The sequence below is a fragment of the Bos javanicus genome, chromosome 4 (assembly GCF_032452875.1).
Source record: "Bos javanicus breed banteng chromosome 4, ARS-OSU_banteng_1.0, whole genome shotgun sequence".
NCBI lineage: Eukaryota > Metazoa > Chordata > Mammalia > Artiodactyla > Bovidae > Bos > Bos javanicus.
The window spans coordinates 119275793-119287886 of NC_083871.1; the positions used below are offsets into that span (position 1 = coordinate 119275793).

Genomic DNA, 12094 nt, shown 5'->3' on the forward strand with positions numbered 1-12094 from the left:
GGGAAGGGCAGGCTGTGTGCCACGCCTGTCTAGTCTCCGCCTAGAGCTTTTGCTTTGAAATGTTTGCTTCATGTGACACAATAGACACCACCCTGGTAGTGGGATGTGATCAGTAAGTACCTTTAACTCCTTTTTAAGATATCGGAAACTGGCACTGAAGTGGCATCCAGATAAAAATCCTGAGAACAAAGAAGAAGCGGAGAGAAAATTCAAGCAAGTAGCTGAGGCGTATGAGGTGTTGTCAGATGGTGAGTGGGGAGCGTGGGGTTGTGCCCCTGGGCGGGGCCTGCAGAGGAAGGCGTGGCCGAGGGGCTTTGGGGCTGTGAGGGGGGTTTTCTGAGCAGACTGGGTGTCCTGTCCCCACCAGCCTCCCGATAAGGCCCTGTGATTGCTGCGGGCGCCCTGGCTTCTAGGAGTCTCCTGGGTGGCTCTGTAAGGAGACATCCAGGCCCGGTCTCTGCCTGGCGCTGGGGGCCACCGGGGCTGGGGTGTCGTGGCCTTTCGTCCCCGTCACCCTCCTGAGCACCCTGTGCTGAGGTGCTGGCCGCTTCCTTGGAAGGCCCTCCTGGATTTCGGGAAGTCAGGTGTTGCGCACATGGAGGTTCGGACTCCACAGCTTGTGGGTTTCCCCGCCCCGTTAGAGTTAGGAATTGAACGGCACTGGAAGCTCAGGTCTGTTGGTTTAGTGTCATGGGTCATGCAAAGGGTGTTAGCCAAACCTTGGGTTCTTGGTAAGAGAAGCCTTGGGGCAGGGAGCGGACTGTGGAACTTGGTGAGAAAACTGGAGAAGTACTGACAGCACCTTGGCAGGAAGCAGTCCTGAATGACTGGTGTCAATCGCAGCCGAGGCATTTAAAAGACTAGACCAGAGGAAGTGGACGCCTGCTTTATTTTAAAAGAAGGCCTTGTCATTTTACTTCATGAGTTTGTCTTCTGTCATTGACTGCCATTGTCCTGTTTGTGTGCCTGATCCAGCACTCCCAGATGTGTGGATTCACAGACCAAGAACACTAGAAAATTTGAGAAGTAAATTCAAACGTCAAATGTGATTTTTGGCAGCAGCAGAACCTTTAGAGCTCCCATGAAAATGCTGCTTTTGTGTTTTTGTAAGGGGGAGTCTGTTCTTCATCCTTCCTTAGGAAGCCTTCAGTTCCAGGAGCTGGCGGCTCAGATGCACAGTCACTGTTCCTAAGGCTCTGGTGCCCACCCTGGCTGCGGATAGCGTGCCTGCACACTTGTTTCCCCGTTGCCCCGTCACTTGGCACACGCGGCGTCTGCGGAGCCTGTGTGTCTGAGCAGGGCTGCACTGTTACCGCGCTTGTTCGAGAACCACCGCCCGGGCTCGGGCGGGCCGCTGCCTCACCGGGGGTCAGGCCAGGCTGGGGGTTGGCTCAGTGTGGCCCGTTTCTGCCCTCGCCAAGGCCGTGTCCTGCTCCTTGTGCCATGGGTCTTCTCCCTGAGCTGCACTTAGTAGTCAGGTGCTTGTCTAGGGGTGGAGTCTCTCTGCAGCTTTGTAGTGGGGTTTTGATGTAGTGCATGGCACACGTTGAGCAGTAGAGTGAAATAAGTTGTTTTTTTTTTTTTTTTGAAGTAAGTCTTTTAAGCTTTACTTAAAAATATTCTGGGGTGTTTTTAAGGGAGTTGTTGAGTCCCTGAGTTGCAGCCAGACTCTTTGCGACCCTGGGGGCTGCAGCCGCCAGACTTTGATGCCCTCAAGTGTCACAGTAAGGGGTTCCTAGCTCTTCAAAACCAAGTGTGGACATTGAGAGTTCTGGGGGGCCTTTGGTTTACAGCTTCAGAAATGCTTTATTGAATTTGAGGGAAGAGAAATTGGTCTTTACTGACTTGTCTTTTTAAATTTGTAGCTAAGAAACGGGACATCTATGACAGATATGGCAAAGAAGGATTAAACGGTGGCGGTGGAGGTACGTGTGTGCACACTGGTCTTTCTCCTGGCCTTGTGATGAAAGGAGGTGGTCCGATACAGTCTGATGGTGATTCAGTCTGTCCGTAAATATGAATGCAGTTTGGAGAGTAGGCTCAATTGGGGAGAGGAAGGAGAAATTGATAGCCTGGAAAAGGCCTATTAAAAATCCTGTTGAACTAGAGGGCACATACTGGTGTGCCTTTTGTAGATAGGAAATGACGTAAAACCTTACTATAACACTGAGTGTACCCTGAGATCAATACTGGATGTTGTGTCAAAAACATCCTTACTGGATGTTCTATCAAAAAACTAAATAACCACCAAAGTAACTGCCTCTGGTGGTGAGGCTTAGATGTGTGTGCTTTTGATGAAAAGTTATGCAGCAGCCTGCTGTCCTGCGAGCTCCATGGTGGGCGTTTGGACACGCACGCTTCAGACCTCCTGTACACACGCCTGAGCAGCTGTTTCACAGCCGGAAATGCTGTGTGTTGGTGACACATCCAGAGTGGGTGGGGGTCCTCGGCACGCGCGTGGCTCAGGGACGTGGACCTGCACGCGTTTCTCAGCTCCTAGCGCAGGAGGCTTTGCTCTCAGCAGGACTTGCGCGAGCTTCGGGCTTATGGAACTCTTTCCTTCTGGGGTCAGGACGCGTGTAGTAACGTGTAGACTGTTTGTGTGCCCGCCGCGCGGGAGTCCCTGACTGAGCTGTGCTTGCTTCTGTAGGTGGAAGTCACTTCGACAGTCCGTTTGAGTTTGGCTTCACATTCCGAAACCCAGAGGACGTCTTCAGGGAATTTTTTGGTGGAAGGGACCCATTTTCATTCGACTTCTTCGGTAAGTTCATCATCTGGGTCGGTGTTTACGTAACGTGTTCATGACTCATGGAGACCCTTTCTGTTTCAGCACTGTTGTAGCTTGTCCTTAAACTTGCTATTTGAGCAGTGCACGAGTTTAACTAAACCCTCTTGCCTTCTTCCTTTGGAAGATGTTTCGGAATTTACGCCTTGCGCGTGAACGTAATAGAGGTCTGAGTGCGTCGCTTCCTCGGCTGTGTGCTTCGCTCTCATTGGCTTCCTCTGCAGTGGGAAGGAGTGGGTGCTCCTCCTGGTTGGACAGTGAATTCTCCGGATTTCCCATGTAGGAGTCTCACTGAAACACTAAGCATCAAGGCAGATGTTGCTCAGAAGACATTTGATTCATAAACTTGTCTTTGTTTTTCTGATGTGGTGTTAGGACTGTTGAGTTTGCAGCCCTTGGAAAGAAGGGACACCTCTAGAGCAAGGCATCACAAGCATTCGTCTTTGAGAATAGCTTTGCTGGGAGACCTTGCTGCTTTGGCTGCTCTTCACTGTGGGAGAGGGCTCCCAGCCGCTGGCCTCCGGGTCCTGGTGCCCGGCGTGAGGCAGCGTGGCAGGGGTGCGTGTCAGGGTCTGGTGTTGGCAGTGGTGGTGAGCTGGGGTGCTCGCCGTGTGCACCGTGACGCCTGTTGTCTCCGTACTTGGGTGGGGAGACAGCACCCTGTGTCTGCTCCTTCACTGCCCGGAGCCTGGTTGAAAAGACAAGACACCTGCTGCAACCCCTCAGGAGGGCGACAGGAAGGGCAGTTCTGTCTGCAGATAACACAGGGGAGCCGTGGACCCTGCTCATCGCAGGCGTGGTGAGGAGTGAGGCGCTGCTGTGTCCCGGAGGTGTGGGCCCTTCACAGGGTGCAGTCCTTCCGTTACTCCGTGGGGGTTCAGAGAGACCCTGCTTACTGTTTACTGTGGTACCGCTTACGTTTTGAGTGAGTGGCTTGTGGAGGAGAGATGTGTATATATGTAGCATACAAAATATAACAATGAGAGCTAAGCAGGGGAGTGTTAGGGGTGGGGGAAGAGACTCATCTGTTTTGAAGGCTTTTTTTGCATTAATTACTGCTGCAGTAAACACATATTGGGAAGGCTCCCTGTATCATATGAAATTAATTACATTTTTTATTAATTGTCCTTTATGATTGTAAGAAATATTACTGTAAGAAAGACACAGAAGAGTTGTAATGACTTTTCGGCCGTAAAATCACCTTGGTGTCTCGTCACAGCCTTTAGCAAGCTCCCAATGTGTTTTGGGGGAGCAGGGTCGTGTCCGGGGAAACTGGCCAGGGGTCTGCCCCCTTGAGCTGGGGATGGAGGGTCCCTCAGGCTGAGGAGCACAGGGCAGGCCGCCTCACCAGGCCAGAGGCCGGCCTGCTCACACTAGCTCTGGCACAGCGTGGTTTTTTTTTAAAAAGTGTCAGGAAAGAGTCCTCAGTGTGTAATGGTAGCCAGATTGTGTTTTTCTTGGGGGAAAAAATCTGATGGGTTAAGCTTTCTCAGTAAGAATGGTTTTCCTTGAGCAGCTCTTTCTGGAGTGAAGAGGGGCGAGGGTGACTGGGGCTGGGAGCGTGAGTAATGTGGTTTTACCCTGTGAGCACCGACCTTCACGTCTTCTGAGTTGGGATTTGTGCACATGAAGTCTTGATGTGCATGTGAACTTGAGTCAGAAGAGTTACAGTTTGTGGGATGCGGGGTGGAGATTTCTTCTGCTGGGTTCAGAGTCCGCTGGGGGACGAGCCTCTTGGCCTCTGCCTGGGACTCAGAGATGCGCGTGCTCTGCACTGGCAGCTCCCCCGTCTCTCGTGGTCCCTGTGGCAGTGATTCTTCTCCAATCCGTTCTTGTAGGTGTTCTAGGCGACTTCCATTTTCAGGCTCTCAGGATTTACACACGGGAAAAGAAGCTGCTCCACGGCTACTACATGTATGAAGTGACAATGCAGCCTGCTGGCGGTACGTTCAGAGCAGGGCTGAGTGGCCGTGGGGCCGAGGGCGTGCTGCCTCAGCAGGCGTGGAGTTGATGTTTCCCAGCAGCCACATCAGCCCTGTCATGGTGTCCATTTAGAGGAGTGTGTTATTTCTTGTCTTAATTTTCCACACGACCAACTTTTTTCCTCTCCCGTTTTCCCAGAAAAAGTCGCTCAAAGTCTGTTAAAAGACATTCTGAGGTTCACTTTGCATTTATCGGAATGGAAAACCCCGTGTCTGATTTCAGACGGCCCAGATGAAAGGGGAGGGACCTTGAAGAAGCGGAGAGCTAGTGGGAAGGATGGAGTCCTGTGCCTGGGGCCCGCGTTCGTTGTGAGGCCTGCCCCCTGTGGGCAGAGGCCGCGGGCCCAGGAGTAGGGGGAGAAGCCAAATCTGAGACGCGCACTGCAGCCTGGCTCTCAGACGGAGGGGTGCTGGCGGGGTTGTGGGGTGAGCTGACTTCCCCCTAGCCCTTGGAGAACCTCCTTTGAAAACATTCAAGTGTAGGGATCATGTTACTTTAAATTACGGTGATCCCTTCCTTGGTTTATCATTAAAGGATGGTGTTAGTAAAATGATGTTCTCAGACGGAAGAGCCACTGAGCCTTAGAACCCTAGCAGGAGCCTCCGTGTGGGAGGCATTTCTGTGACCCAGCTCTGAAGCCGGGAGCTTCCCCGGGAGCACGTTCACACTGGCCGGCGGCCCCTGGCGTCTGGCCGGTGCTGGGGTGACGGGAGGGAAAGGGACGAGCCAGGCAGGCCCGCCCAGCGCCCGGCGCCGCGCTGGAGGGTAGTGAGCCGGTCGTTCTCCCCCCAGGGTTCGAGGAGGCGGCCAGCGAGGAGTTGGAGCCTGAAGAGGAGGCGGTGGCGGAGAGTGCGAGCGAGGAGGACAGTGAGGCACTGGACGTGGTGTCCAGCGAGGAGCTCGACCTCTTTAGTGACGACGAGCCCAGCGAGGGCGCTAGCCTGGGCGGGGGCGAGCCCCCCAGTGAGGACTTGGAGTTCATCTCCAGTGAGGACGAGGCCAGCCCGGGGGACCCAGAGGAGCTCCTCGAGGAGTGTGAGGAGCTGCTCAGTGAGGACAGTGGGCCTGAGCCCGAGGCTCTGCCGCTGCCCCGTGGGCGGCCTGCTGAGCAGAGCCTCTAGAATAAAGAGTTTGTACCACCCGCGCCTGACGGCTCCCTGCGGCCCCGAGGGCACTGGGGGCTTGGGAGGGGCAGCGCACCCGAGGCCGGCGGACTCCCGCTGCTGTGGCCGCTTCAGACGGCCGCTGTGTCTTCACATGGGGTCTTCTCTGCACGTCCGCGTGTCCCTCCTGATGTGGACAGGAGTGACGTGGGACGGGGGCCTGCTTGTCTTCAGTGGCCCTGCCTCCTGCCCGAGGTCAGGGTCGTGGGCCATCTTTGGGGGCCCTGTGCATCCTGTGGTGTGTAGACAGTCGTCCGCTCAGCTTGGAGGCAGCGTGGTTTGGAAGCAGGCGCTGGTGAAGTTGTGCTGCTGAGAGAAGCCACAAGTCGGAAAGCGTAGCCTGTGACTGTGGAGGCAGGGCAGGTGTGATGACCCCTCCTGGGGGGCACTCCCCTGTGGCTCAGTGACTGCGAAGGCCCTGCTGAGCCCCTCTTTCCTTGGGGAAGGGGTGCTGGCCTGGCCCGGCCTATCAGTGGCTGGGACCTCCTGGGGGTGGAGCTGCCGTTTCAGGACAGTTCTGTGTGGGTGGGTGCTGGGCAGATGAGCTTTGTGGTCCTGCCACCTCCGCCCTCGACAGGGAGAGGAAAGGCTTCCGAAAAGGCCACTCTCAGAGTTGTTTTCTGGGTCATGAGAGCAGTGTCTGGGCCCCAGGCTTTGTATGATCTCCCTGGGAATCCAGAGTTGGTTTTGAGACTTTAATGGCCTTTCCGGCTCCCCCATTGGCGGAGCTTCTCGAGTCCACGAAGGAGTCCAGGCAGGACTCCTCCCTCCTGGCACGGTGGTCCCTGTGGCTGAGGGCGGTGGGCTGTCCTGCCTGTCGACTCCCTCACAGGTCCTTGGCGAGGGTAGAGTTGCAGGTGCCCCGGCCTCCGATTCGACTGAAGTAGGGTGTTTGGATCCCTAGTGTGTGCTTGGCATCCTTGGCTTGGATGGGTTTTTGTAACTGTTAGAAAATACAGTGTTCCAACTAGACCTGTAGTGTAACTAGAAACTAGGTTTTGTAATAAGTTGTGTGCACAGCTGAAAGCATGATGTTCATTTGGGGAGTGTTAATTCCGGGGTTGCCGTGCACTGCCAGGCACCACCCCGATGCCGGGTCAGCCGTGGAGAAGCGCCCCAAAGCCCTCCTGCCCAGGGTCCCAGCCGTGGGTCACCCATGGCTGTTTCTGAGTCACTTAGGTTTATTTCAGATTCTTTTCAAATATGTTGTGTTCTGCTTCGGAATATGTGAGAAGAAAACGTTATGAACTTTGAGTTGTTGCGAAGGAGTGTTCTGATCTTGGTTTGTGGCGTTGGGGTTAGTGCAGGTGGGGTGATCGCACTGGAGTCTGTCTGCTGTTTTGGCCTTTGCGTTTCACGTGTCGCTCTTTACTCAGGGTTGCTGTGGCTCAGCATTGAGACTAGTGGAGTGGCCTGTTTTCTCTGTTTGAAATGCTCAGGGTGCTTGTTAAGAGTTTGTGGTGTTTTCCTTTGTTGTGCAGTGGTGTGTGTGTGTGTGTGTGTGTGTGTGTGTCCTGGGGACTGCGTGGTGAGCTCCGTGAGGACAGGACCTGTGAGCCTTCACTGAGTGCTCTCGGTCAGGCCCTTAGCTCTGCTCCTGGGGGCATGTATGGCTCTAAACATCTTTGAGTTTTTTCCTTAAGTCTTCTTACATGTATGTACTTGTGTAAACATTTGGAACACATTTTGTGTTATTTTTTCATAGCATTCGGTTAATGTATTTTTTGTCATAAGTGTGACGTTATTACTTAGGTGTTTTGCAAGCATCACCTTAGTGGATTTGGCTTGGTGTTTCTGAGAAGAGCAGAACCATGTAAGATTGCAGAGGAGTGTTTATCCAGGACACCTGGAACAGGGACCCGAAAGAGTTAAGTCCTTGTTAACTTAACAGGCTGGACATGGGCCTGTTTCCGTGTATGTGTATCCCATGATGCAGCGTTGTTGCGGGAAAGGACCTGGCTGAACACAGGTGCGCCGTGACCAGGGAGGTGGCTCTGACAGACTTGTAAATTCTGCGTTTAGGGTCTCCCGAGAGACAGACCCAGCAGGGTGTGCCTCCCTCTCTCTGTCAGAAGTGATCATGGGCCTGTTTGATCATGGACACACACCTGCCAGATCTGTGGGCCCATGTCCCAGTCTGACTCTGGAGGCCATCAGGCTGAAGAGCCAGCAGCGCCCCCGGTCAGAGGCGGCGGCTGGGAGCAGGCGCTCATGTTTGTGGGAAGCGTTGGCCTTGCGGTCTGTTCAGCCCACGCGTGATGGGAGGGGCCCATTCACACTGGGATGGCAGTCTGCTCCACGCGGCTGGCTGATCCACACGTTCCTCTCATCCGAGAACACCTTCGAGGCGGCCCCTTCACTGGACACAGAATTTGTTAACTCCTTGACATCTACATGCGCCATCTCCTTCAACCATAATTCATTTCCAGCAGACCGTAGTAAGATCGTAATTGAGCCAAACTTGATAAGGAGCGTGCGTGTCGTGGAGAACACGCTGATTTTCCCAAGTAGGAGGTGAGGTCCGGGCACCAACCTCTCCTGGCGGGGCCCTGCTGAGACTCTGACAGAGCTGCGTTTGCTGTGCTGTGGCAGGGTGTAAGCGGGCAGGAAGACACAGCTGTGTGCGTAGTATGAGCACACACGCAGCGGCCCAGATCGCAGCGGCAGGCTGCAGCTCCCGACAGGACTGTGCCCTCACCCGCTGCAGTGCCGCGGCTGGCGGGCCGGTTCTGGGCGCCACGGGGAGTGACGTCAAACAGGTCCTTGGCAGCGTGTTCAGTTATGTTGTGTCTGATTCAAATTTACTTACAAGATACATGCAGTTTTTACCCCTTTTACCCTCAAAAATAATAACCATACAGACTGAACATGAGAATTGGGAAAACCTAAACGGGGTAAAAGGACGGAGCGGGAACCAGCCTGTGTCTCGTCACCAGTTGAAAGCCCGCTGTGAGCACTTTTCAGATGTGAGAGTTGCAGTGTGTGCTTTTTCTAAAGCTTAAACCTGATGACCCTTCAGAAACCTTCATTTAACATGTTCTCCATTTGTATATGGGAAAATTACGTAATTAGGTAATTTTCAGTTTTCACTATAAAAGCTTGGGGGCCCTTTAGTAAGTTATTTCCGTGTCTGATGAGTTGATGTCCATGAAGTAGATTGAATTGTTGGATGAGAGGGCCTATTAATTAACTATTGTCTTTAGCTTGGAGGCTGAAGGTTGTGAAGGCTTATGACGTGCTCAGTCACGTCCGATTCTTTAGTGACCCCATGAACTGTAGTCCGCCAGGCTCCTCTGTCCATGGGAATTCCCATGGAGAAGAATACTGGAGTGGGTTTCCATTTTCTCCTCCAGTGGATCTTCCTGACCCAGGGATCAAACCCACATCTCCTGCGCTGGCAGGCGGATTCTTCACCACTGAGTCGCCTGGGAAGCCCACAAGCTCGGTGCCACCTGTTCTCCACACCTGGAGTGCTGGCCTCAGCGTGGCTCCCGCTCACACATCATCATCACAGCTTTTTAAAAAAACTTGTTTTTAGTGTTGCCATGACTTACAGATGAGCCTTTTCATTTTTCGGGTTAACTGTTTTGACCTTAATATCTGAAATTACACGTTCAAATTCGGTGACTACTGGAATTGTAAAAATCCATATTTAGGCTGTATAATAGAAACGCGTGCAAGGTAAAAGACTTCAAAAATGAAAGAATACAAGAAAACAAAAAACCATAACTGAAAACCCAACTGGCCTTATTCTTATAATGTTACTCAACTATCTTTTGAAGTAGCTTCTGAACAAGGTGATTTTATAATTACAAAAGTTCATTTAGCTTCATGTAAACAAATTAAAACCATTTAATGGTGGTATAAAACGGACACTGGTTTAAGTTGGTCCCAGGAGTTTTGTGAAGCGTCTTTGAAGGTTTCAGTTGCTGTATGAGCCTTAAATTGTAACTAAACGAATGGTTAGGGCAGTGATGAAAGGAGCGCTGCAGGAGGACGCGGACTGTGATTGTTGTAAACTGGGGAGCCGCGGAGACAGTGGCTCAGGAGCTCTCGCAAGGGCAGTGAGTGTCTGAGGCTGCCCACGTGGCTCTTGTTGAGAGTGCGATCACGAGTTCAGACTGCACTCGCCATGTCTATGCCCTGACCTGGGGCTGTAACAGGAGTGTAATTACCTGATGTCTTGTGATTGGACGGACGGAAAGTGTGTCCGTGTCGCCGTGTAGACCCCTGATGAGGATGAGGTGAAAAGCAACTTAATAGAACACTTGGATTTTCTGTGAACAGGATGAAGTCTCTCTAGAGATTTCTAAAACGTTTTAACTTTAAAGTTTATGATTAAACTTTGTATTTATACTTCTAAATATGGTAATAACGGCACTGGGGGCCATGTTCACAAAGTAGCTGATAGAAGTGACTTTCTGCAGGTTGAGTCTCACATGGCGGCACTTACTGTGGAACGCGGGACCTGCGGTTCAGAAGCAGCAGCCCCTGGGCTCCGTCCTGTCGACGGCAGCACCTGCCTCCCAGCGCTGCCCGGGTCTCGGCTCCCCATGGGGCTGGTGGAGCAGTGTCTGCCTTGGGCTGGTTCCTGTTGGGTCCTCCTCCCTCTCCTGCCTTCTTTCTGGGTCTCTGAGGAGGGCGCCAGTGACCGTGCTTCCTAACGCCTGCTTCTTCAGGCCTGCTTTCCTGCTCTGTTAACTGCTCTCTTAAGAAAGGCTTGTAGTTTTTCCACCTGCTTCCCCGTCCCCACTCTGAGCGTTCCTTCAGCTCGGGTCTGCCTCCGGTCATTGCCAGCTACCTGGGGGCTTCCCAGGCATGGTTGCCCGTGCACGCCGGTGCCCTGTGAGCCACAGTCCCACTTGGCCTCGTGCTCACGGCCTTGTCCTGCTCACTGTTCTGTTCCTTTCGCCACTTAGATGCGTGGATTTGCTGCTTTGATCACGCTTGCCTTGGTTTAGAAATAGGCCATGCCGGTTCTCTTGCTTCTGTGTCATGGGTGCTTTTCTCTTAACCATCTGTCAGGAGTCCTTGCTTTTATTTCTCAAAGAATTCCCATTTCCTAGAAAAAATACAGCACTGATTGATTTCATAGTGAATTTAATAGGGAACCTCAGTGAATTTTAGAAGTTTGTATAATTCATGTTTTCAGTAAGTGCTCATTGACTGGTAACAACCACCAGAAAGAGCTCCGTGTGAAGAGCTCTGCTCGCAGCTCTCTGCCCAGGTCTGTGGTGCGTATTGATGACCTTGAGCTTTATGTTGGGACACACAAAGCTTTGATGTGTTCTTAGATGAGTCTCGGAAACAGCAGTACAGCCGCAGGTTGGATGGACTGTGGTGCTCTGAGGGTGAGCTGCGCTGTGGAGAAGCTTTGCTCCTGCTGCAACAGTGTCGGGAGGCATTGCTCACATTCCCTTTCAGCTCTCCTGTGGAGAAGCACCCTGGGTCAAGGTTTCACTAAGCACTTCTGTTTCTTTTTAGAAGACCCGTTTGAGGACTTCTTTGGAAATCGAAGGGGCCCCCGCGGAAGCCGGAGCCGAGGCACGGGCTCGTTCTTCTCTACTTTCAGCGGATTTCCCTCCTTTGGAGGGGCGTTTCCTTCCTTTGATGCAGGTACTACACCCTCAGACTCAGCCTGGTGTCTGAGCAGACGCCAGTGCAGGCCCCTTTCATCCGGGGTGCTTGCCGTGTGCACACGCCTGTCGTGGGGCAGCTCAGAGCTGCAGTGCATGTGTATACACACCTTTGCTTAGTAACCCACATTTCCCCTAATTTTCCAAAGAATGTTATACTTGAGAACCTACTTCAAATCTTAACTATTAAAGGCCAGTATTTAATGAAATTCTTGGCTAAAAAGAGTGAGGTTTTGGGATAAATGACTGAAATAACTTAGATAATCTCATTAAATCCTTTTTAGTCTAACCTCAGCAGTTTAAGAAAAAAAATAAAGGTGTCCTAGGAGAGTCCAAGTTGATGGGATCAGGAGCTAAGGCTGTAGGAGGGCCTGTGTGTGCCATGCGGAGTCTACTGGTGAGGTTTGGTGCGTGGCACTGGCTTGCGACTGGAGGCCATTCATCAGCTAGAGTCGGGCACGCAGCCTGGCACAGCCGCGTTTCACTGGAGAGTTGGACTCTCAGCTCTCCTCTGATGTCGCCCAGGT

General features: G+C 52.6%; 1 protein-coding gene across 4 annotated transcripts in view; it reads left to right on the forward strand.

The window, feature by feature from the left end:
* Positions 1-12094, forward strand: part of DNAJB6 (DnaJ heat shock protein family (Hsp40) member B6) — a 52158-nt gene that overhangs the window by 20035 nt on the left and 20029 nt on the right. For 2 of the 4 annotated variants that reach the window (XM_061415334.1, XM_061415335.1), the window contains exons 3-6: positions 139-248; positions 1866-1925; positions 2651-2761; positions 11416-11547. In XM_061415334.1, the coding sequence (XP_061271318.1) occupies positions 139-248; positions 1866-1925; positions 2651-2761; positions 11416-11547 (413 nt within the window). Of the gene's footprint in view, positions 1-138; positions 249-1865; positions 1926-2650; positions 2762-4623; positions 4729-5560; positions 5908-11415; positions 11548-12094 lie in introns of those variants that run through there. The other 2 variants (XM_061415337.1, XM_061415336.1) reach the window with 2 other exon arrangements.